Below are 21,291 nucleotides of genomic sequence, written 5' to 3'. Positions count from 1 at the left end.
CTCACACACTCTCTCTCTCTGTATCCATCGCCGGCTCTACGGTCAATGGCAGTCGTACACCCCCTCCCCTCCCCCTCCCCCACCTGACCTTCTCTTTTCTTCCACTTTCGCTTGGTTTTGCCGCCGTCTCCTTAGGTGTTGTGCCTTCGTTGTTGGGTGTGGGAGGCTGTCGTTGTCTTTTTGCCGTCGCTCTCTGGCAGAATCACGAGCCTGCACGCACGCACGCTCGAGTATCTCCTCCTTCTCGCGCGTGCTCTCTGTCTGTATCGATTTTCTGGTTTGTCTCACCCCGCCCTTCTCTCTACTACAGCCGCTGCTGCTGCAGTTCGGCCACGTCATCTTCCTGCTCGGCATCCGCGTACAAGGGGGAGGGGACCGATCACAGAGAAGCAGACGCTGTCACGTGTATAGACAGAGCACCTCTCCCATCTGACGTCAGATTTCTTTTCACATACCTACACGTAAGCTGTGCTCTACTTCGTGGTCTCCTCTGCCACCTCTCTTGCTTCTCTCACCTCTCTTGCTCGATCGATCGCTCGCTCGCTCGCGCTGTATTTCCCTCTTCTCTCGACGACTCCGGCGACACCTGCTGCTGCCTCGCGTGCGCGCATCTGCCCCGATTTGCGTTGTGCCAAACGACCGCCCTCTTTTGCGGTTCGCTTCCCCTCCCTTCACCGTGACGTGTGCGAGAGCCCCGCACGTGCTTCTCGTATTGAGCCGCTCTCTCTCTCTCTCTCTCGCTCGCTCGCTCTTTTCCCCCTCCCTCGCGCAGGAACACCGGCCTCAGCAGCACACGGACTCGCACACGCGTGTGTCCTTTTGCTTTACGAGGCAGTAGTCGTATCTCCTTTGTTGGCTTGGGCTGGCTCTCGTGCGCTCGTACGCGGACTCTCCTCTCTGACTCCCCGCGCGTGTGTACAGTTGACTTTGGCGTCGAACGCGGCTCGCTGCTCCATTGGCTGTCCAGCACGGAGGACTTCTGTGGCGCCGTGCTGACCGCACGTTTCGCACGTCTACACGGCACATCTCGCCGGAGCCGCTGCCTCCCTATTTGCCGGCGCTCCGTGTTGAATTGCTTCCCCCTCTCCCCCTCCCCTCTCTTTCGCACGGCCTCGGATTCCTCCTCCTTTTTGGGGTCTCTGCTCGTGCCTTCTCTGGATCTTCATTGTCGTTGTCGCCGTTGAAATTTGTTTTGCTTTGACTTTTTTCCTCCTCTTCCACCACTCCTCCTCCTCCTCTTCAGCTGCGGGTGAGACTACTGCCTTGTTGCTGCCGTCGTGATTGCACTTTTTCCCTTCGTCTTTTCACCTCCTCCCCTCCTCCTTCCCCGCGTGAGTGTGTGTGCTTGACAGACCGTAAGCGAGCGTGCGCACTTCCGTAGTACGAGCGCTTTGTGTCACCTTCTGCACCTCCCACGTTGGCGTACAGCAGTCGCAACAGCGGCTTGTGGTTCACTGCTCGCGCTCATCAGAGGCACCTACACGCACTAATACGTGTGCATAGGCGTGGCTTTGTCCAGCTTTGCATCCATACACCTACGAGCATTCTGCTCTTCCTTGTTTCCTGGCCTCTTCTGTGCTCGACGGCCTCTCCCCCCCCGACTCTCCCTACTCCCCCCTCTCCTTTGTGGCTGTTGTTCTTGGACGAGAAAACGTGCGTGTGTGAGTACGTGCACTGTGGTGTTCTCTGAGCCAACAGCAGATTGCTCTCTGCTGCTGGCGCGCCTACACCTCTACACAGAAACCCTCGCGCGTACTCTTGTTACCCCCTCTCTCTGAGTGAACCCTTCGCCATCCACTTGTCTTCCTCAGTCTTCTCCGTGGTACTCTATCATGGATCCGCAGCTCCTTGTTCACCTCTTCGACACCTTCGGTGCCGAGGGACAGAACGGCCAGCTGCCGTGGGGCATCTCCGCGAGTGACAACATTGCACTGGAGGCGCAAGGCGATGGGATCCGCTTTGAGTCGAACGGGCGTGAGTGGCGGGTATTGCAGGTGGGGACAACCGAGGATGAGATGAACCTGCCGCCGTATCGTAGCGATACTCAGCTACGCGACGCCGCGCGGGTACTGCCGCCGGTCTGCTTTGCGCCGCTTGTGTCGCAGTACACGCGGTTGCTACGCGATCCACGCTGGGAGGTGCGTCATGTGCCGCGCATCATGGAGGCGATGCTGTACGATCGTGTGTTGTTCCACCTCATGGACACCAGCCCGCTGCTGCCGCTGAGCGACTCACGCGTGAGCGCCATGACGCGATGGTGGGGTGTCATGGCCAAGCCTGTGCTGCGGTACGAGAACAACACGGGTAGGCCGCTCATGTCCCTCATTGACAGCTACGGAAGCCTGCCGTTAGCCTCATCAGATGCTGTGGAGGGTCAGCAGGGCACCGGGAAGACGGTAAGTCTGCATCAGGACGCTGGCAGCCTCGCTGAGCATCGTTCGTCTGCCCGAGAGGAGCAGATTGGCGACACCGCCGTTTCTGCTCCTGTGGCAACAGCCACTAGCTCGCGGATGTCTCTTGAGGAGGTTCGCCAAGGCTACCATGATATCAAGACGGTTCTGACTCTCATCGCGGCGACGAGTGCGCCCTACAGGTGCTCGCGGCCGCCGAATGCGTCCGTATCAGGGTGCACGGCGCGGCTTGTATTCTGCAAGGACCCGTCCACCATCTACCTCGGGCTCCTCCTGAATTCCGCCCTGCGCGGACTGCCAAGGAAGGTGCTGTGCAGCATGTCTGTCTTCCGCTTAATCGCCGAGGGGTGGGGCAGCTCGCCGAGCTTTGGTGATATTCTGCGCGCCTGCTGGGAGGAGTACAGCGACGTCGTGCGCGATATCCGTGCGCTACTGGGCATTGCGGACTCCACAGCGGAGATACCACTGACCGCCTCCCCGGCTGCCTCTTCCTTGCCCTTCTCCTGTATGTCGACTAGCACTGGTGCCTCCGCCGCTGCGCCGCCGTGGCAACACCTGCAGCGCCGACAGATGGCTCGTCGCCGCCAGCTCCCGCCCATGCGCCTTCCGAGCCAGAGCACCGATAGTGGCGAGCAGCAGGGTCGCTATGCGCCACTGCAGCGGCCTGGCGAAAGCCCCGCTGGCGCGTCTTCGTCCGGCGCAGGTGGCGGGTCGTTTCCGGTCGTCTCGTCCTCTTCCGGGATTCTGCCGCACACATCGCTGCGACAGACCCGCACGACCGCTGGCGGCCATATGCAGGCCGTCGAGCTGGGCATACCCATTCAAAGCGCCACCAGCAGTGGCGGCGCGAGCGAGGCGGCGCGGCAGAGCACCGGGAACAACACGGGCGACGTCAGCGGCTTTGTGACGGCGCTGCTGGGCAACGCGTTCAACTCACTCAGCGGTCTGCAGTTGCGCAGGAACCCCGCAAACAGCCTCGGCGCCGGACGAGGTAGTGCAGAGGCCGCTGGTGCCGGCAGCAGCGAAGGTGATGCCCAGCTGGGCAACAACAGCGGCGTCAGCGAGGGCGAGCACTGCAGTGCGCCCTTCAAAACGGAAGACGCCAATGCGATTTGCCACGAGAGTATGCTGGAGTGTGCCCAGACACCGGAGCTGCTGCTCTGGTGGGCACGGTGCCGACTGCTGGCGTATCAGCTGCTGGACAGTCCGTCTCGCGTGAGTGTCGAGTCGACTGACGCACTCGAGTACTTTCGAGAGGTGTGGGCGTGTACACCGCTGATACGCGAAATATTGGAAGATGACCAAGAAGCGCTTCTGGTCTCCTCCTCCAGTTCGCCGCCGCTGTCGATGGACGAGCAAGATGAGTCGGAGGAGATGAAGGCGGTGCGCGCATCGAAGAGGGCGCGACTGGAGGCGCTGCAGGAGCGGGCGCGGCGGATGTACGCTACCCTAGTCGGCGCTGTGGCGGATCTTTCGAAGTTTTGGTTTTCGATCCGTGTGGCTCAGTCCACTGTGAATGCCGTCGCGTCAGGCGCGCCGGAGACGAACACCGTGTGGAGCATCATCAACGCCACGGTGCCGTCACGGCGCCGCTTCCAGCGAGAGGAGTTCTCGACCTATGCAGAGCACTGGCAGTACGGGCTGCTGGTGGACGACTACGTGACTCAGCCGATGTGTTTTCGCGTGTCGACGCGAGGGCGGACGATGGTGACGCAGCTCCTGCACATCCTCTCCGAGTACCCTACCTTCTATCCAGCTCTTGTGGCGCGTACGTTGGCCATGCTGAACCGACGCGAGATGATCGTCGCGGAGCTCAACGAGCGCCTCGTCAACGCCGTGGCCCGCTGCCTCCGCTTCTACTTGCCGCCCATGCCGCCAGCGCTGGCCGTGCCACCGGTGCAGGCCACACCGCCGAGCGTCAGCGCTCACAACACCACTGTAACCGGCACCGCAGAGACGCCTATGACGCTGCGACTCTCAACGACCACCGCCACAGAGGCACCGAGCGCCAGCGCCGACGAAACCGCTGTTGCGACGCCACTCACACTCGCGCGAGAGCCACCACCTGGTGCAGCTGCCTCGCAGCGTTCATGGTCCTCGCCAGCGGACTCTTCGTCTCACTCGTCGTCGGTCGGCAGCGAGAACGCGGAGGACGAAGTGGTCGGAGACGTGGGTACTGGCAGTGGTGGCGACGGTGTGGCTGCTGCTCAGTCGGCCGTTCCACCTTTCACTGGCGGGGGTGACGGTGACACATCGACGCGTGGCGGCATAGACTACGAGGCTTTGGTTGCCGCAAGGGCTGTTGACGAGACAGACGATGACGACGACGAGCAGCACGGCGATGGTGACGGGCGGCGCGTGCGTAACGGAAAGAACGCGACAGGCGCCTCGTTGCGCCGGCGGCTGAGGGAGGAAGAGGCGAAGATGCCCGTGATCACGGTGAAGGCGTACGACACTATTCTGACGTGCCTCGACGTCCTACGCATGCTCGTGCGCAACGGACACATCTCTGTGAACCCAATGAACTTGCTGTTCACGCTGCCTGCCTCCTCCATCACCTCAGCCCCAGCGTCTGCATCCCCGACTGATTCGCTGGCCTGCTCGTCCGGCAGTCACATCCGCACTGGAGACGCCGTGGGCACGGACACGGCATGCCACTCCCTTGCCGACACCAGCGCGACGACTACAAGCGCCATGCCGCCTTACGAGGCGTCGCTGCCCAAGTCCCAGTGCGACCTCTACACCCTCCTACACCAACTTGTCTACCAGACGCGCTACGGTCCCCTCTCCAGCGCCGCCCTGCGGCTCTTCTCTGCCTGCGTGCACTACAATGTGCGTGATATGGTTCCCCTCTTCGCCGAGCGTGGACTGCTGAACACAGTGCTGGCAATCGCGCGTCGGCCTCGCATCTTTTCGAAAGATGTAACCACTCCTGCGGCGCCGTTGCGGTTTGCACTAGACATGGTGGAGGAGAACGGCTTGCCGAACATTCCGCGACGCGAGCTCGCGCAAGCAACCTCGATACTCTCATCGTTCTCAGAGCCGTCGCCGCTGCTCATCGAACACCCGCCGCCGGAGCTGCTGGAGCGCTACATCCCTGCTGAGGACGCCTACGTGAACACCGTGGCGGTTCGCCTGGTGCTTCCCGAGTTTGTGGAGGCCATGACGGTGCACAAAGCGACCCATTCCGTCTTCTTGAAGCACACCGAGTGGATCACGGCCGTCACGCAGAGCCTGACTGTGACACCCGCAATGTCAGCTGCCTCACTGCTCGACATCGAGGCCCTCTTCGAGGAATCCGCCGAGGCATGCCCCGACCACGAGGCAGGTGACACCAATACGAGTGAGGATGCCGGCATGGTGGAGGACGAGGAGAGATACCATCTACCCAGCACCGCCTTTCCGTCGCTGTCCATTGTAGCGACGTCGGCGGCACGCCAAGTCGACTCTGTGCAGCAGCAGTTGGTGGATCACCACGCCATGCAGCAGGCGAGGGAGGATCGGGTACTTCGCTGCTGGAGCAGCACCGCGTACACACGTCTACTGCACGACCTGAAGAGGCCTTGGAGGAGGACTTCCGCACCATTTCCGGCGCCTGCCGTCGACTCGAGCACCGACAGCACTGACGGCGTTGCCTCTCAGGCTCGTCTTAATGGGCGGCGGCGGCCATCGCACCACATCAGCGCTGTTTCGCACTCGGCCGCACCGAGCGCGTCGATTGACGTCGTTCTTACGCGCATGGTCGAGCTCCATCGCCTGCACCTCAAGCGTGAGGAGGTGGGCTACAAGACCCTGCAAGGTGCCGTGAAGGAGGTCCAGCGGGTGTTGGCGGAGGTTCTGCAGCCGTCATCTCTCATCACGGGCCACTTTTGCCCTGCTCTGCGGGCGGAGCTTTCCCTGCTAAGCCAGCAGACGCACGACTTTGCCCAGGCGGTGCGTGCAGGGGCAGTTCACCCGCACCCGCTGTTGCGGAGCGCTGCGGACGGCGATGATGCGACGGCGGCAGGGCAGTGCACTATAGCCGGTGCAGCCAGCGGCAGTGGTGTGGGCCCGCGAACTCGTGCCGACTACCTCCACCTCCTCATCCAGGCCATCGAGTTATGCCGCACGCTGAACAACTTTTTCGCCTTTTTCTCTGCCTTGGACTGGGACGGCCACCAGCGGCGCTACCGACTGAGTCGCCGCAGTGCCGAGCAGCAGGCCAGTCAGCAGGAGCTGGCGATGGTCCTGGAGTCCACCACGCGCGACTTTCATCTGGCAGTGAACCAGCTGTGGTCGTTGATGGGTTCCCACGCACCGCTGCAGCGGCACGACACTGACGCCGCGGAGGCGAGTGGTGCAGCCACCACCGCTGCGGGCAAGGAGAGAGAAGCAGTGCAAGAGGAGCACGGTGCCACCGATGGACGTGGTCATGCCCTGCTTACTCGCGCCCATCTAGGCAGCCCGCTGGATGTGTACGAGCAGGGCACCGCCAACGGAGGTTGTGCGCTGCTGGGCTATGTCCAGGCCACCATCGGTCCCTACCTCCACGCCCGGATCTTCGGCGACTACCTCCGCAGCGCCCCGCCGTCGACGTGGATGGAGGCAACACTGAAGTCGACGGTCCAGTGCATCTTGCACTTTTCGTCTCGCGACTTCATTGCCGCACCGGAGATAGTGATGGCCCGTGAAAGCGGCGCCGACAGCAGTGGCGGTGGCGGTGAGGTCACAACCGACGTGGAGGGCGCCATGTCCAAGGCGATGCGGCGCCGCTGTTTGAAAGCCATGAAGCGCGTACTTGAAGGCCGGGGCTTGGAGACGCATCGGCGCGGGTCTATCGCCGTGATGCAGCAGCATCAAAGTGGGCCGGGGGCGGCTGCAGGGGAGGGCAGTAGCGACGACGTCGATGTCCGTGGCAGTGCTCAACACGGCGCTGATGAGGCTGCTGTGGCGGAGCGAGTGTACTACCATACCTCGGAGTCGCCTTGCAAGGATGTCATCTCCTCCGTGCTGCGACCGCTGAGCGTCGGTGATGGAGCCTTCCTGCGCCAGCTGCTGGAGGCGTGGCGTGTGTCAACGTCAAGCTCGAGCGGGGGCGGCGGTGGCAGCAGCGGTCCCGGCCGCCGCGACAGCGAGGCAACGCCGTGGCGGAGCGTCTTCAGCGAGATAATGGAATTCGTCGTGGATGCACTCGTGGTGCGGACCCCGTACACGGCCGACGAGGTGACGAGGCTTCTGCGCAGCTTGCAGGTGGGCATCCAGCACAGCAGCATCTCAACAAACATCCTCTCCCTATACGATCGCAACGCAGAGGCAGGCGCCACCACCTTGCCTGCGGCGCTGCCGGTGGTGATGGGAGGTCGCGACAGCAGCGAGGTGGATACCAGCGCCGCTGCTGGCATGGACGCCAGCGACCGAATACTTCAGTCGATGCTGCAGGACGGCCGCAGCCTACTGAATGAGCCGTCAACCGCGTGGATGACGGCGGAGGCCTGGGTGCAGGCAACTACGTCGATGGCTGCTGCCGGCGATGTGTCCTCGCTAGGCCCTAGCTCAGCTGCAGCGATGCCACACCAAGTGGATGGCGGACCGGTGGCGCGCGCAGAGGCAGCGGCTGCAGGTGGCGCCGCTTCGGAAGAGTTGCTGCCGCACTCCGCCTTTTCTTCAATCGTCGTGCCGTCTGTGTTGGCCGACCCCCACGCAAGAGACAGTGTCAGACGCGGTGGTCGCCGCAGCAGTCTCGGTAGGATAAGCCACGGCGTCGACTCCGAAGACTCTGCCGGCAGTAGCACAACGCTATCGTCTTCGTTGCCGACGTCGCCGCCGCCGCTCCCGACCGGCGTTGTAGGAGGTGGCCCGGCCGCTGCGGGAGGGCTGGCCAGACCCGCTGGCGGAGTTGGCAGCGGAGCTGGAGGTGGCACTGCTGCTTCTGCTGCCACTACGGCTCACGCCGGTGCGGCACCGCACCCAACGCCGCTCTTCGTTCCCATCAACGCAGCCAAGGCCCTGCAGCAGTGGGCGTTTCTCTCCCTCTTCACTGGCCGCCGCGCGGTTGATCAGCCGACGCGCAACTTTTTCTACTTGTCGCCGTACCGACGCGACGGGCATGTTCGGCCGGCACTGCCACTGAACGTGACAGGCCTCCTGCGCACCATTCGGAGCGACATGCAGGCCGCCTTTGAGAACGCCGTGCGCAGCGCCAGCGCAGATGTGGGCAGCCTCGACCCCACTCCTCGAGGTAGTGGCATCGGGGTCGAGCACGCGCGGCAGTCGCACCCATCGCGGATGCGAGCGAAGCAGCGCAACTCTCAGAATTCGGACGACGAAGAGGCCACCATCATAGCAGACGTGCAGGGGCGCACGCACATGTTTCGGCCAACTCCACGCCACGACAATCGGGCTGGAGCGACGGCGGACAACGGCGGCGGCGGCGGAGGCAGAAACGCCTCATCCGCCTCCGCACGTGCGCGCACGGCCTGTGAGTGGTTCGACCTAGACCCACGTGTGCTGGCCGTAGTGAGCCTGCCAAGCTGCGTCGACGTGGCGGCGTTTCTGCGCGAGATTAATTTCGTCGCAGCCCGCCACGTACTGTGGGAGCTGGCGGTGCTCGGCGCGGTGTGCACGGGCGTCAGTGGGGCGACGCCAGACTGCGAGAGCACACCGCTGCACGACATGCTCTCCCGTGCAGCACAGTTTATGATTCTCCTCTCGCGCCTCGTCTTTACCGGTGATGCGGCGTCGGTGAGACGCACTTCTGCCCCAGACGGAGACAAGTCGCCCACTTCCGCGATGGCGGTAGCGGCTGCATCGTTCTCTCCGACCGTGGCGGCGCTGAAGGATCAGCTGCAGCGCTGTCTTGTGTACATGGCCGTACTTCTCATGAACTTCCTTGAAAGCTGTGACGCGCGGACACGGGGGAGGCACTGCAACCACGTCGAGTCCCTTCTGTATTGCGTCCTTGACGTGTGGCCAAAGCTGCCGGGGTTTCCGATGGTGCCGCACGTGTACGTGGCGGCAATGGAGGCGGTTGCGCAGCTTAAGCCGGAGACTTTGAGCCGCATGTCCTTCCAGGCACTGGCGCGTGAGTGGCAGGACGGTACCACAAAATCAGCGTCCATGACCACAGCTGCTGCGCTGGCTGCTAGCGCGGACCTCCTCCCCAGTTCGTCATCACCTCAGCTGAGAGAAAGGGAGGTGTCTGCGGCAGACGACAAGGACGATGACGAGGAGGGCGAGGGCAGCGAGATGCAGCATAGCAGAGCGGAAGAGACGCGTGCGATCATTATCAACGACGGCACTCATCGCCTCAACCAATCACCATGGGCCCGCGCGGGGCTCCTGCAAAACTCTCGTGTCGGTGCGCCGTCTCCTGGCTCGAGCCCTGTGCAAGATCGCTTCGGTCAGCATGTTACGCGCCTGCAGCAGCCACGGCGCTCCCAGCCTGGCGCACCGCTCTCGGTTGTGAATGAGTGGGGGCGTGCGCTGCCGTGGGTGTGCGATATCGCTGCTGGTCGAATTTTTCCCTTGGATACGCTGAGCGAGGCCGGACATCGACTCCTGCGCAAGCGCACGTGTCGAGCACTGTGGGGCATGTGGACGGGCACGAACACGACTGAGCAGCAGTACGTTGTGGCCTACATGCTTCACCGGGTGCTTTCGAACGTGCGCGAGAACGTTGTACTGCTTGAGTACATTGGCGTTCTCTTGACGCAGCTGCGCGGCGTCGTTCTCGTGGAGGCCCTTGCGCTGACCCCGCTGCCACGTGCCATCGTGAAGGCGGTACACCAGGCTATCGAGGCGATCACCGCAGAGCAGCATGACGAGGAAGCACGTCAGCAGGCTCTTAGTGGTCCCAGCTCTGGTGCTGTTGCGGCAGCGCAGCGCGAGCTCCGCCAGCGCCGTCGTCGCTACTACGCTCGTACTCAGATGACGCTGCACGGCCAACTTGTCAGCTTCTTGAGTATCTTCCAGAACGTCCGCAGCGACGCTCCGTTGGTCGCCGATCCACTGGCCCGCACCGCTGCGACGCCGCCGCACGTGCAGACGATGGGGGCGCAGTGCAGTTACTTCGACTCTACGCGCAATACATTCTGCTGGAATGGCCACCAGTGCCACCGTCAGCACGTCGTCCCCGTGAACGGGCAGCGTGGACGGGACGGGGAGGAGCACCGCTTTGGCCTGAACACGTTTGGTCTGGGGACGCAGCGTGCGCTTGACGAGATGCTCTCGGTGCTGGAGCACCACGGCTTCCCATGCCCACCTTCAATGTCAGCCACCACCACTACCGCACGGGGTGCGAGCAGCGCTGCGGGGGCGGGAGCAAAGGAGAGCGCGATGGGGACGGGGGAGGCGGGGGGGCAGGCTGTGGTGCGGCCACACGGCTTGCCAGAGGCCAGCGCCCCAGAGCTATGCACTGGGGCGCAACATACACATCAGCCGTCGCAGCGAGTGGTGCGGGTGCCTTTCTCAGCAGGCACTGCCAACCCCAACGCGGCGCCGAGCCGCCCTCAGACTGCGTACGAAGTGGAGCGACGCACTTGGCAGGATGAGCGGGTGCGACAGGATCGGCTTAGCACGAGAAACTACGCTCCCGCCGGCGCCCACGGCAACGGGGATGATGAGGGCAGCAATGGCAGGCCCGTCATGCCGTCACCAGCCGCTCTGGCAACAATGGAGGACATTGGACCAGAGAATTACCAGCGGCTGCTGCGAAGCGAGGGTCTGCCATGGCTACCCCTCTCCGCGCGACCCGCGCCGCCAACGTCGTCGCTGCAGCAGCACCGTGGCAGCCTCAGCGGTCCGCGCGAATTGGACTACGCTGGTGACGACATGGATGAGGAGACGCGGGACGTGCTCAGTCACCTCACCGGCGCCTTTCGCGACAGCCGCCGCGAGAGGTCACCGCTGCGACACCGCCTCCTCAACCCACTCACCGGGGCCGACTTCCGCACGGACTCACTGCGGCGCTCCATCATTCCGCACTGCGCCCTGTTCGGCCGCGACGTGTGCGAGGAGGTGGTGCGCATGACGTTTGATTTCATGGCTGCCCGACTGCGCGACGAGGCGGCCGAAAAAGTAGACGCGGAGCTGGAGCGAAAGCAGCAGCAGCAGGGAAGCACCGGTTGTGCCTCATTCTCTGGCCTCGCTGGAAACATCCGATCGCTTGATGGGGCGCTTTCAGCCTCCCCGCAGTTTCCATCGTCGCCGGTGGCTTCACCTGTCTCCACCACCACGTTGCCCTTTCCCGGAGTCTTGCCGGCTGCTGTTGTGGTCCCCATCGCCACGGCGAAGGTGGTGGCGGCGCGGCTCACTCTCCCGCGGGTGGAGGTGGTGGAGTGCGGTGTTGACGAAGTAATCGTGCACTTCCTGCTGACATGCTTCTCGACCTACTACACCACGTGCATGTATCTCGTCCGTACCCACCGCCCAGCTGGATCACCTGCCCCGCCTGCGGCCACATACGTCACTCCTGCTAGGTCGACGGCACTAGCATCCAGTCGCGATGCTTCAGTTGATGCCACCAGCGCCTACACCGACTCGCTTTCGGTTCTGTGTGCGTACATTACCCACATTGATCCCCCGAATCGCGAGAAGGCGATGCTCCTGAGCGGGCTACTGCTGACTGACATGCTGCGCCTTGAGGAGGATGTGTGGCAGCACATGGTAACGGTGCTGCGGACCACCGTGCAGATACACCGTAAGGGGAGGCGGCTGACCGAGAAGGCGTATGCCGCGCTTTCTGCCCATCACTTGCGGCTCACGCGTGTGTCAGCGACTACACCTGCAGAGCCGCCCTCTCCCTTGCGCGAAGAGGGCAGGGTGTCGGCAGTTGCAATACGGAAGAACTTCAGCCATCGGAAGCCCCGTGCTCAGGTGCCTATGCCCGTATCAGCGAATGACGCATCGCCAACAACGCCACCATCACAGCCGGCAGAGTCGGCAGAGCAGGAGGAGCTGCACGCTGACGATGCTGGTCCAGGAGCAGCGAAACACGAAGTGTCCGAAGCCGCTGCCGCTGCCATGCACCGCTACCTCATCCCCCTTAGCATCTTCCTTGCCAACCTCGAGCCGTACATCATCCGCCACCCTATCGCCTTCTACCACGCATTCCGTCGCTACTGCGAGGTGCGGTGGGTGCGCGCGGCGACGGGCGAGATGCCGGCGGCGTGGTTGGGGGTGTGGGTGCGACCGCGGCCCCCCGTAACAAGTGCTACTACCACCTCCGGAAGTCGTGGCCACAGCCCTCGTGCGACGCGCCGACCCCGCTCTGGTGCCGCGTTGACGCCGTCGCGTGATTTCGTGGAGCGCGTGCAGTGCTTTGTGCAGCACCTTGCGCGCAATGTGGAGGCTGGCCAAGGCCGCGCTACGCACGGCGCCATCATGCTTGCCGTTGTGGTGCAGTTTCCTGGCGTGTGCGAGGCGCTGCTATCCCTTAGCTTTGAAATGCCAGTACCGGCCAAGTATGCGGCGCTTCTCACGTCTACTGCCGGCGCGCGTGGGGTCCCTGCCAACTCTGCTGAGGCGTTGGCTATTCCTGCCGCCGTCTCTTGGGAGGGAGAAGGTGAACCTGCTACATCCGTGATGATGAACGGTGACGGCGGCTCCCCGGCGATGTCGCGGCCGCCACCTGTCATCGCCGTGCCTCCCTTTCTCGCTCTGGCGCTTTATTTCTGCTCTGCACTTGGCGAGACTTGTCGGAGCAGCAGCGGCAGCGGCAGCGGTGGTAACCACATCGCTGGTAGCGCCGACTTTGCCACCGCCATTTTCGCGCATGACCCGACCACCGTATCTAACGTGGTCGTGCGCACGCTCAGTTGTCTCGTTACGGCGGTGGAGGCGACAGCCATGTCAGAGGCACTGGTGGCGCAGGCCTCATCTCAGGCAGTCGAGGGCGCCGACAGCGTCAAAGCCATCAATGACGATCGAGAGATCAACGCGGAGGTCGTGACCGCATCTACACATGACGGCGTTGCGGCAGTGCCGGGAGCGGAGTCGGGAGTCCCTTCGCTGGTGGAAGACATCGAGCCAGCTGCCCAGCAGCAGCAGCAGCAGCAGCAGCAGCAGCTCGAGGCGAAAAATAGGGTGTGCCGCGTAAGGAAGACTCTCACACGCTGCCTGCACGATGTGCTGTGCTTCTTGTGGCGTGGCAGCCCACAGCCAGCGACGGCGGCTCTGCCAGCTCGTCAGCGGGCCACTCAGCAGCGCATGGGCCTCAGCAGTGTTGTGCAGGAGGCATTCCTACGCTTCTTCAACCACCTTGGCCGTCTCGGCCTCCTTGGTCTTCTCTTTCGCGTGTGCTTGCTGCAGTCGTGCGAGCACGGCCGCGACGCAACGTCGCTGTTGCAGTTGCTCGCGCATCAGCTTCTCGCCTCGGGTGAGTTCAAACTGGCGGAGACGCTGTCATCGTCTCAGAGGCGCTACGCTGCGCAGCAGCAGGACATGCAACAGCAACAGCAGCAGCAGCAGCAGCATCGGCCGCCGCGTGGGCTGCCGCGGTCGAGTCTCTGGATAAGCCAGGGCAGGGGCCCGGCCTCCTTGCGCCGCCCATACCCTGATTTAACAGGGCAGGAGCTTCCCAGTACGCTGAACTGGCCTCCATCTCAGCTGCGTGGTGCGGAGGATCAGCCCAGCCTACGGCACGCCTTTGACCACTTGGAGGCGCTGCTTGCGCGCGACGCGATTCACAGCGGCAGTGGCGACACCGTGCGAGTAGCCGACAACGTACTGGACGTCACCTCGAGCTTTGCAGGGGAGCACGGCATGGGCGCCGAGGTGCCGGATACGAGTGCGCTACACACATTTCTCAGCTTTGAGGAGGAGCAGCAGGAGGGGGACGTGGAGGGCAACGACGACGAGAGCGGCGACAACGGTGACGACGGCGACGATAGTGGCAGAGGATTCGGCGAGGGTGCGGGACGTGATGGTGCAGCGGCACAGCCCGCGGCGCCTAATGGTATCGACGAGAGTGACACGTGGTCACCAATGCAGCCGGTGAGGCGCGCCGCTGGGGTGCGGTCCGTTCAGAGCAACCACGACAGCGGTGAGGAGGGGGAACCGAACGTGAGCGCACACGGTAGTGTGCAGCGGCGCTCTCTACAGCAGGCTCTGTCGTCGTCACCTCCTATGGCTGACGCATCTGTCGTGCGCATGCCCATAAGCCCGCAGCTGAATGCCTCCACCATGGCGTCGCAACGGACATCCTTGGTGATGAGGTCAGGGCGAGATGATGTCGTCCGCGGCGGCGTCGGCGATGATGACGAGCACCACCATCGCCGTGCGGTGGCGCTGGCGACGTATGAGGAGGCTGTCATACGCTCACTGCGTGCCGAAGAGGCAATGGGGCGTCACCGGCGACGCTCGCACAACGACGGCCATGCGGAGGCGGCGGCGGTGGAGGACGACGCGGACTACTCGACCCCCGAGGAGGGCGATGAGGAGGAGGAGATCGGCCTTTTCGCCGATGTCATGGCCGATGACGGTGCCGACGTGGAGGAGGACGAGGACGAGGACGACGTGGGGCACCTTCTCCGCAATCAGCCGGAGATGACGGGCTTCTTTGTGCCCTCCCCGCTAAATTCTCCGCGGACCGGCGCGGGTGGCGGTCGACGCCGCAGGGATGACGACGACAGCGCCGGGGAAGATCATGCAGGTGGTGACGGCGACAACGACGAGAACGACGACAGTACCTCCGCCGACGATGCAGAGACGTATGAGGAAGGCGAAGACGATAACGACGACGAAGGCGACGCCGCCTTGTACTACGACAACACGGGGCGCTTGCTGTCGGGGAGGGACCACCTCGAGGACGCCCTGCTTGACATGTATGCGCCGGAGCTGGTTGCCGACGGTGGCGACTCCGGTGCCTTGCGTCATGGCCTGACACAGCAGACGGCTGGCGGCCTCACGTACCTTAACGACGATCCGGTTGGGCGCCCCACCGCAGCGGCTACGACGGTGGAGCGGGCGCAGAGTTTTGCAGCGTGCGCCTACCGCGCCATTGTGCTGTCAGTGCGTCCGCTGGCTGCTCACAACGTGGTGGAAACGGAGACGCCGCCGCTGCCGGCTCTGCGCGCGTCCGAGGAGGAGGCACCGACGCCGGAGGTGAATTACCGCAGTCGCGACAGCAACGACGGCAGCGCCAACCCGGCGTACCAGTTGTCGGTGGAGGCTCACCAGCGCAGCGCTGGCGCTGCCGAGGACTTTGGAAGTCCTTTTCCGCAGCTCAATCCTGCCACATCGTATGCCACTACCACCGTGGCACCAACTTCAGGGTGGCTGCCGCCGCAGCGCCGCCCACTGCCGTCCACCAGTTTGCCATCGACCTTCTCGGCGGCGATTGGGGTGGAGAGCACCCCGAGCGACCAGATCATGCGTCGCGGACGCGACTCACGCTCGCCTTTGGAAGTAACCGTGCCAAGCGCCACCATCACCGGGGCTTCCACCGAAGGCGCTTCGCACGATGCACCGCTTCCCACGACCGCCGCCACGTCGCAGCGACCAGGGCACGAGACAGCCAACTCAGCAGGCACGGTAAGCGCAGCGGCGCCAGCAGCAGCGGAGGTACAGCCCGGGCCCAGCACAACTGGCGAGGGTGACATGAGTGTGGGTGCTCTTACCGCACGCATCCTGGCCCTTTTCGCAGCTGGCGACCCAAGCCCCGACATCACTGTACCGGCAGGCCCACTGCCGCCACAAACTGCCCAATCGAGTGCATCAGCTGTGTCTGAGCAGCCGACGAGCGCAACTGCAGCCGCCGCAACTTCCGCTGCGCCGGAGCCGTGGGAGGGCATCCTCAACCCACAGTTCCTCATCGAGATGCCCGAGGACGTCCGCAGCGAGATCTTGTTCGACAGCATGAGCCTGCTCCGCGGCGCTGACGAGCGTGAGGTGCAAGGGCAGCGCACCCGTCTGTACCCGGGCTTTCTTAGCGCGATGCCTGAGGATGCGCAGCGGCATGCCGTGGAGGTGGAGGCGCGATGGGTGCGGGTGACGGGCGCCGACAATAATGCCAGCGAGCTGTACCAGACGCTGCTCCTCGTTGATGCCGAGACACGCCGCGACCTGCTGCTGCAGTGTGACCTGGAGCTTCTGCGCTCCTACCCTGAAGTGCTGCGGGAGGCAACGGAGTTGCGCGCCGAGGTGGAGCGGGCACGCGAGGAGGCTGAGCGGGCCACGCGGCGCGAGCAGGAGCGGCGCCAGCACCAGCGTGAGCAGGCAGAGCAGCAGCAGCAGGCAAACCAGCACCAGTCGCGCTTATGGATGCTGGGTGCCTGGGATAGCACGCGGGACGCAAGGGGCGGCAGCGCAGCAGTCGTTGCAGCCGGCGCCCGCACCAGCTTGCCGGTCCTGCGGGACATGGAAACGGTTGAGGGTGTCATGAGAGTCATGTTTGGGCCGCCCACTCACCTGTACGAGGTGGTGAATCAGGAACTCTTCTTGGCACGTAGACTGTACCGATGCGAGATGGTGCTACAGGCACTCGAGCTGCCAACGTCTTCGGCCATATTGCACTCGATGAGCGTGTACACCGACAGAGCGGCAGCATCGGCGGATGTGGGCGCTTCCGGACTGATGCTTTCACCGCTGCACGAGGATGATGCGGTGCGTGATGTTATGGTGTTTAACCACCGGAATAGCGTGCACCGTGGTGGCAACACCATCATGCGCCACGCTCCGCCGCGCGGCGCTCCGATCGCGGCTGCCAGTACTGCTGCTGCTGCTGCTGCTGCTGCTGCTGGACACTACCACCTCCCGCAGTTTCCCTCATTGCAGTTGCCACTATCCAGGGAGTTCATGGCATCAGACTCATCCGTGTCCCCACTGTCACCGTCACCGCATACGCAGCCTAGCGGCGGTGGTGGCGCCTTTGCCGCGGAGCATTCCGCTTCGGGGCCTCACGCGGCGCCGACGACACCGCTGACATCGCTTGCAGCGCTGAGTGAGTCGATGGTTCCAGTACAGGAATCACTGTATCACCCCCTCGCCCTCCCCCTACCTGACGTACCAGAGGACATTGTTGCTCGTTGCATCGAGCTGCTGCGATTGCGAGCAACGGCGCCGCTGGCGCTGCCGTGCAACTTGCTGACAGGCATCAGCTGCCTGGACCAGGAGCTACAACGCTTCATGCAGCTGCTCATGTCCAACACAGGCACAGCGGTCCGAATCGCCTGCCAGCTGCTGGACTTGATGGCAGCCACGCCGACGACGACAACGGAGGATGCGTCCCTCAACGGCGCGGCAGGCCTTGGCAGGTCCGCCCCCGCCACCCCTCGCGCGTCCCCGTCCTCGCCCGCTGCGCCGTTGTCCCGCTTCCCGCGCACGTTGTCGACGAGCGAGCTGGCCGCGAACCGGCAGTTCGTCAAAGACGCCACGACTCTCTTTGTGTCCCTTGTGAAGCAAAATCAAGCTGCGGTTTCCGCCTTCTTCCTCCTACCTGACAGCACCGTTGACACAGCCACCCTGAAGCCGCTCGACGCACCGTTGGACCCAGCTGAGGAGCGTGCGGTGCAGTATGGTCTGTGGAACCGGCTGTGGCGAGTCGCGCGGCAGCACGTGCATGTGCCCAGCTTCGCGCTGGCACTGGACAAGCTGCTGCAGCAACTTCTGCGCTGCCGGCGCTCCATGACGACCGCCTCGGAGGACAACGAGCTGACCACCGGCGCCGACCCCAACGCCAGCGAGCCGCTCACAGAGACGCTCATCGCGCACCCGCGGCATCCGCACCGACTTCGGTGGACGAACATCCGCCTCCTGTCCAACTACGAAGACGGCGGCTACGTGTGCAATGTATGCGGTGTCAACCCGGGCTTCGACTACTGCTTCCACTGCTCCTCCTGCCAGTTCGACCTCTGCGCGAACTGCTCTCGTGAACGCCTGACGCTCGTGGAGACGCAGCAGCGCGCGCGGCGAGCGGCAGCCCTCATGCTGCAAAGCGTGCCTGAGACGGTGACTTCAATGATGCTGCTGCTGCGACACCCGCTGTGCCGGTCCGACATTGCGATGGGCGTCGTGCATCTTATGTCGTTCGGTCTCCAAGAGTGCGGGGCGCGTGAGGGCGTGAGTATGCTCTCTGGTGACGCCGCCGGCAGCATCGCAGGAGTCGTCTCCCCGACGGGCGTGCCAACTTCCCTGCACGCCGCCTCCGCACCGCTGCAGGGCGGCGGTGGCAGTGCGCGTGTCGGCCCTATTCAGCTCCTGGAACAGGAGCTCGTCGAGCTGGCCGAAGCCAGAGTGCGCGCGTTGAAGAAGGCACGTGACGAGTTCCGCCAGGAGGTGTACGCGATTTTGCACACCAGGTCCCGCAACAGCGGCCACAGTGCCGGGGTTGGTGTGGCTGCTGTTGCCCCGACGCGGTCGCAGCTGACTGGTGGCACGAGCGTCAATGGGCTCTCTGGCCGCCACACGTGGCAGCAGCTGAGCATCCCAGAGGACTACGTCTTTGACACCGACACTGCCATGGCGCTTCTCGTCAAACTCGACATCAAGAACAGCGAGGGGGATGCCATCCAGCTGCTTTTCGAGCCGTACGTGGCCACCATGCGCTCCGAACCGCGCGCCTTCACGATGCTGTGGCGGGCAAGCCAGGCGTATCTGCTCGACGTCTCGACCCTGCTGGAGCACGTCGCGCCGAAGGAGGTCCTTCCGCTGCCCTCGTGCGTCTCGTCCATACTCCAAACCTTCTGCAAGTACCACATGAGCGAATCCCGACTGCTCGGCGCCTCTGCGAGCGCACGGGTGCTGACGGACAGTCGCAGCAGCTTAGCCGGTGAGACAGAGCACTTCCTGCACGCCTCAACTAAGCCGTCGTCCGTGTCGGATCGAGCGGTGCGCGAGTTGGCAGAGCACCCGGAAGCCGCTCATTGGATGACGGCTGCCGGCACGCATTTGTCTGAAGAAGGTCCGAAGAGCGCCGAGGAGCTGCAGCACCGTCGGCTGCCGCGCGTGGTGCGGATGGTCTTGGAGGAGAACCGCACGACTCTAAACACGCTCTTCCACTGGGATGGAAATCTCCTCAAGGACAGCTTTGCGTTTCTCAAGTACGAGCCAAACCTGATCGACTTCAACTTCAAGCTGACGGACTTTCGGCGGCGGCTGGGCCTACGGCGTGGACCGAACATTCTGCTTCGCGTGAACCGCCAGACGTGCCTGCTCGATAGCTTCAAGGAGCTGCAGAAGGTGAAGTCCTTTGGCGGCCAGCTGCACATCCGCTTCCATGGCGAGGAGGGCGCCGACGCTGGCGGGCTGACACGGGAGTGGCTGCAGCTTCTCTCCGAATCCATAGTCGACGAGAGCTACGCACTCTTTATCCACTCGCAGGATAGCATGTCCTTCCAGCCAAACCCCTTCTCCAGCGTCAACCCCAACCACCTCGAGTACTTCCAGTTTGCGGGGGTCGTGACGGGGCTGGCGATCGCCCACAACGTCCCCATCGATATCCACTTCACGCGCGCTTTCTACCGGCACATCATTGGTCACCGCCCTGTCTTCTCCGACCTGCAGAGCTTTGATCCGGAGCTGTACACGAACCTCAACTGGATCATGGAGAACGACGTCACGGACCTTGGCTTGACCTTCGCCGTCAACTACGACCGCTTCGGCTCGGTGGAGGAGGAGGCGTTGGAGCCGAACGGAAAGGACACGGCGGTGACGAACGCGAACAAGCAGCAGTACGTCCGACTCCTCTGCGAGTTTCACATGACAAGGCGCACGGAGGATCAGCTGCTGCGCTTCCTGAAGGGATTCTATTCAGTGATCCCTCGCCGCGAGATCCAGTGCTTCACGGAAAACGAGCTGGAGCTGGTCATCAGCGGCATGCCCAACATCGACGTCGAGGACCTGCGCACGCACACCCTATACGAGGGCTACAGCAGCACCTCGCCGCAGGTGCGTTGGTTCTGGGAGGCGGTCGGCTCCATGAGCAAGGAGGACTTGGCGAACCTGCTTCAGTTTACGACTGGCTCGTCGAAGGTGCCACATGGAGGCTTCGGCCATCTCGAGGGATCGAACGGCCGCTCGCTGCCCTTCACGATCAGCCGCTGGGCCGTCACCAAGGAGGACCTTCTGCCGCAGGCGCACACATGCTTCAACAAGATCGACCTACCCGTCTATAACTCCGCTGCGGTGCTCAAGGAAAAGCTGATGCTGGCGATCACGTACGGTACGATGGGCTTCACGATGGTGTAGTAGTGCAGGGCCGGGGAGAGGGGAGCTCGTTGGACAGAGGAGTGTACACGTGAGGAGGAGGAGGAGGAGGAGTGTGTGTTAGTGGTTTCTTTTCTCTTAATTCCGCCATCTGCCGTCTTCTCGCTCGTTCGCTCGCCGTGCCTCTTCCCTTTTTTCGTTTTCAGTTGGGCGTGTATTAGCGTCATGAGACGTCTGTGCAGTTTGTCCACGTGACTCACAAGGCCCGTTGGCGGCATATTTGCATCTACTACTGTGGGTGAACTGCGCGGATCAGGTGGCCTGGTGCTTGCCAAGTGGCATTGCATGCAGTGCCGATGTTTTACGCCGGAAGCGAGAGGCCCCTTTCCTTTTCGCTTGCTATGCCGCCTGATCGACACCCCCCACACTCCTGCAAGGCACGTTGCACCGGTGAGAGTTTCCCTCGAATGGCCTCATGGGAAATTTACCTCCTCCGCGAAATGATTGCTTCACACCTCTGCCCCCCCCCCCCTGCACGGTCGCTCCCACCGTCTGCTGCACGCGAAACGAGAAAACGACTCCCGTGCACACACACATACACACACACACCCACACACATGCACATCTTCGTATTGAACAGACGTCACACGTGAGTACTCAAGTGCGCAGCACCTTCTCTCCTCTCTCGTAGTAAGCTGTCCTACCATCACCTCTATTGGGTGTATGATAACCTACCGCACTCCTCCCACCTCTATCGCTT

At 63.3% G+C, this 21,291-nt stretch overlaps 1 protein-coding gene across 1 annotated transcript; it reads left to right on the top strand.

Moving 5' to 3' along the window:
- Positions 1–1,832: 1,832 nt before the first annotated feature.
- LPMP_070310 (ubiquitin-protein ligase-like, putative) lies at positions 1,833–20,573 on the top strand (the record flags this gene model as incomplete). The annotated part of the gene is made up of 1 exon (XM_010705737.1): positions 1,833–20,573. One exon carries the CDS (start codon positions 1,833–1,835, stop codon positions 20,571–20,573), a length of 18,741 nt encoding a protein of 6,246 aa, XP_010704039.1.
- Between the last annotated feature and the right edge of the window lie 718 nt (positions 20,574–21,291).

The sequence above is a fragment of the Leishmania panamensis genome (genome assembly GCF_000755165.1).
Source record: "Leishmania panamensis strain MHOM/PA/94/PSC-1 chromosome 7 sequence".
Classification (NCBI taxonomy): domain Eukaryota; phylum Euglenozoa; class Kinetoplastea; order Trypanosomatida; family Trypanosomatidae; genus Leishmania; species Leishmania panamensis.
Note: the sequence above shows the minus strand (reverse complement) of the source record. Positions and strands in the feature narration are given on the sequence as shown.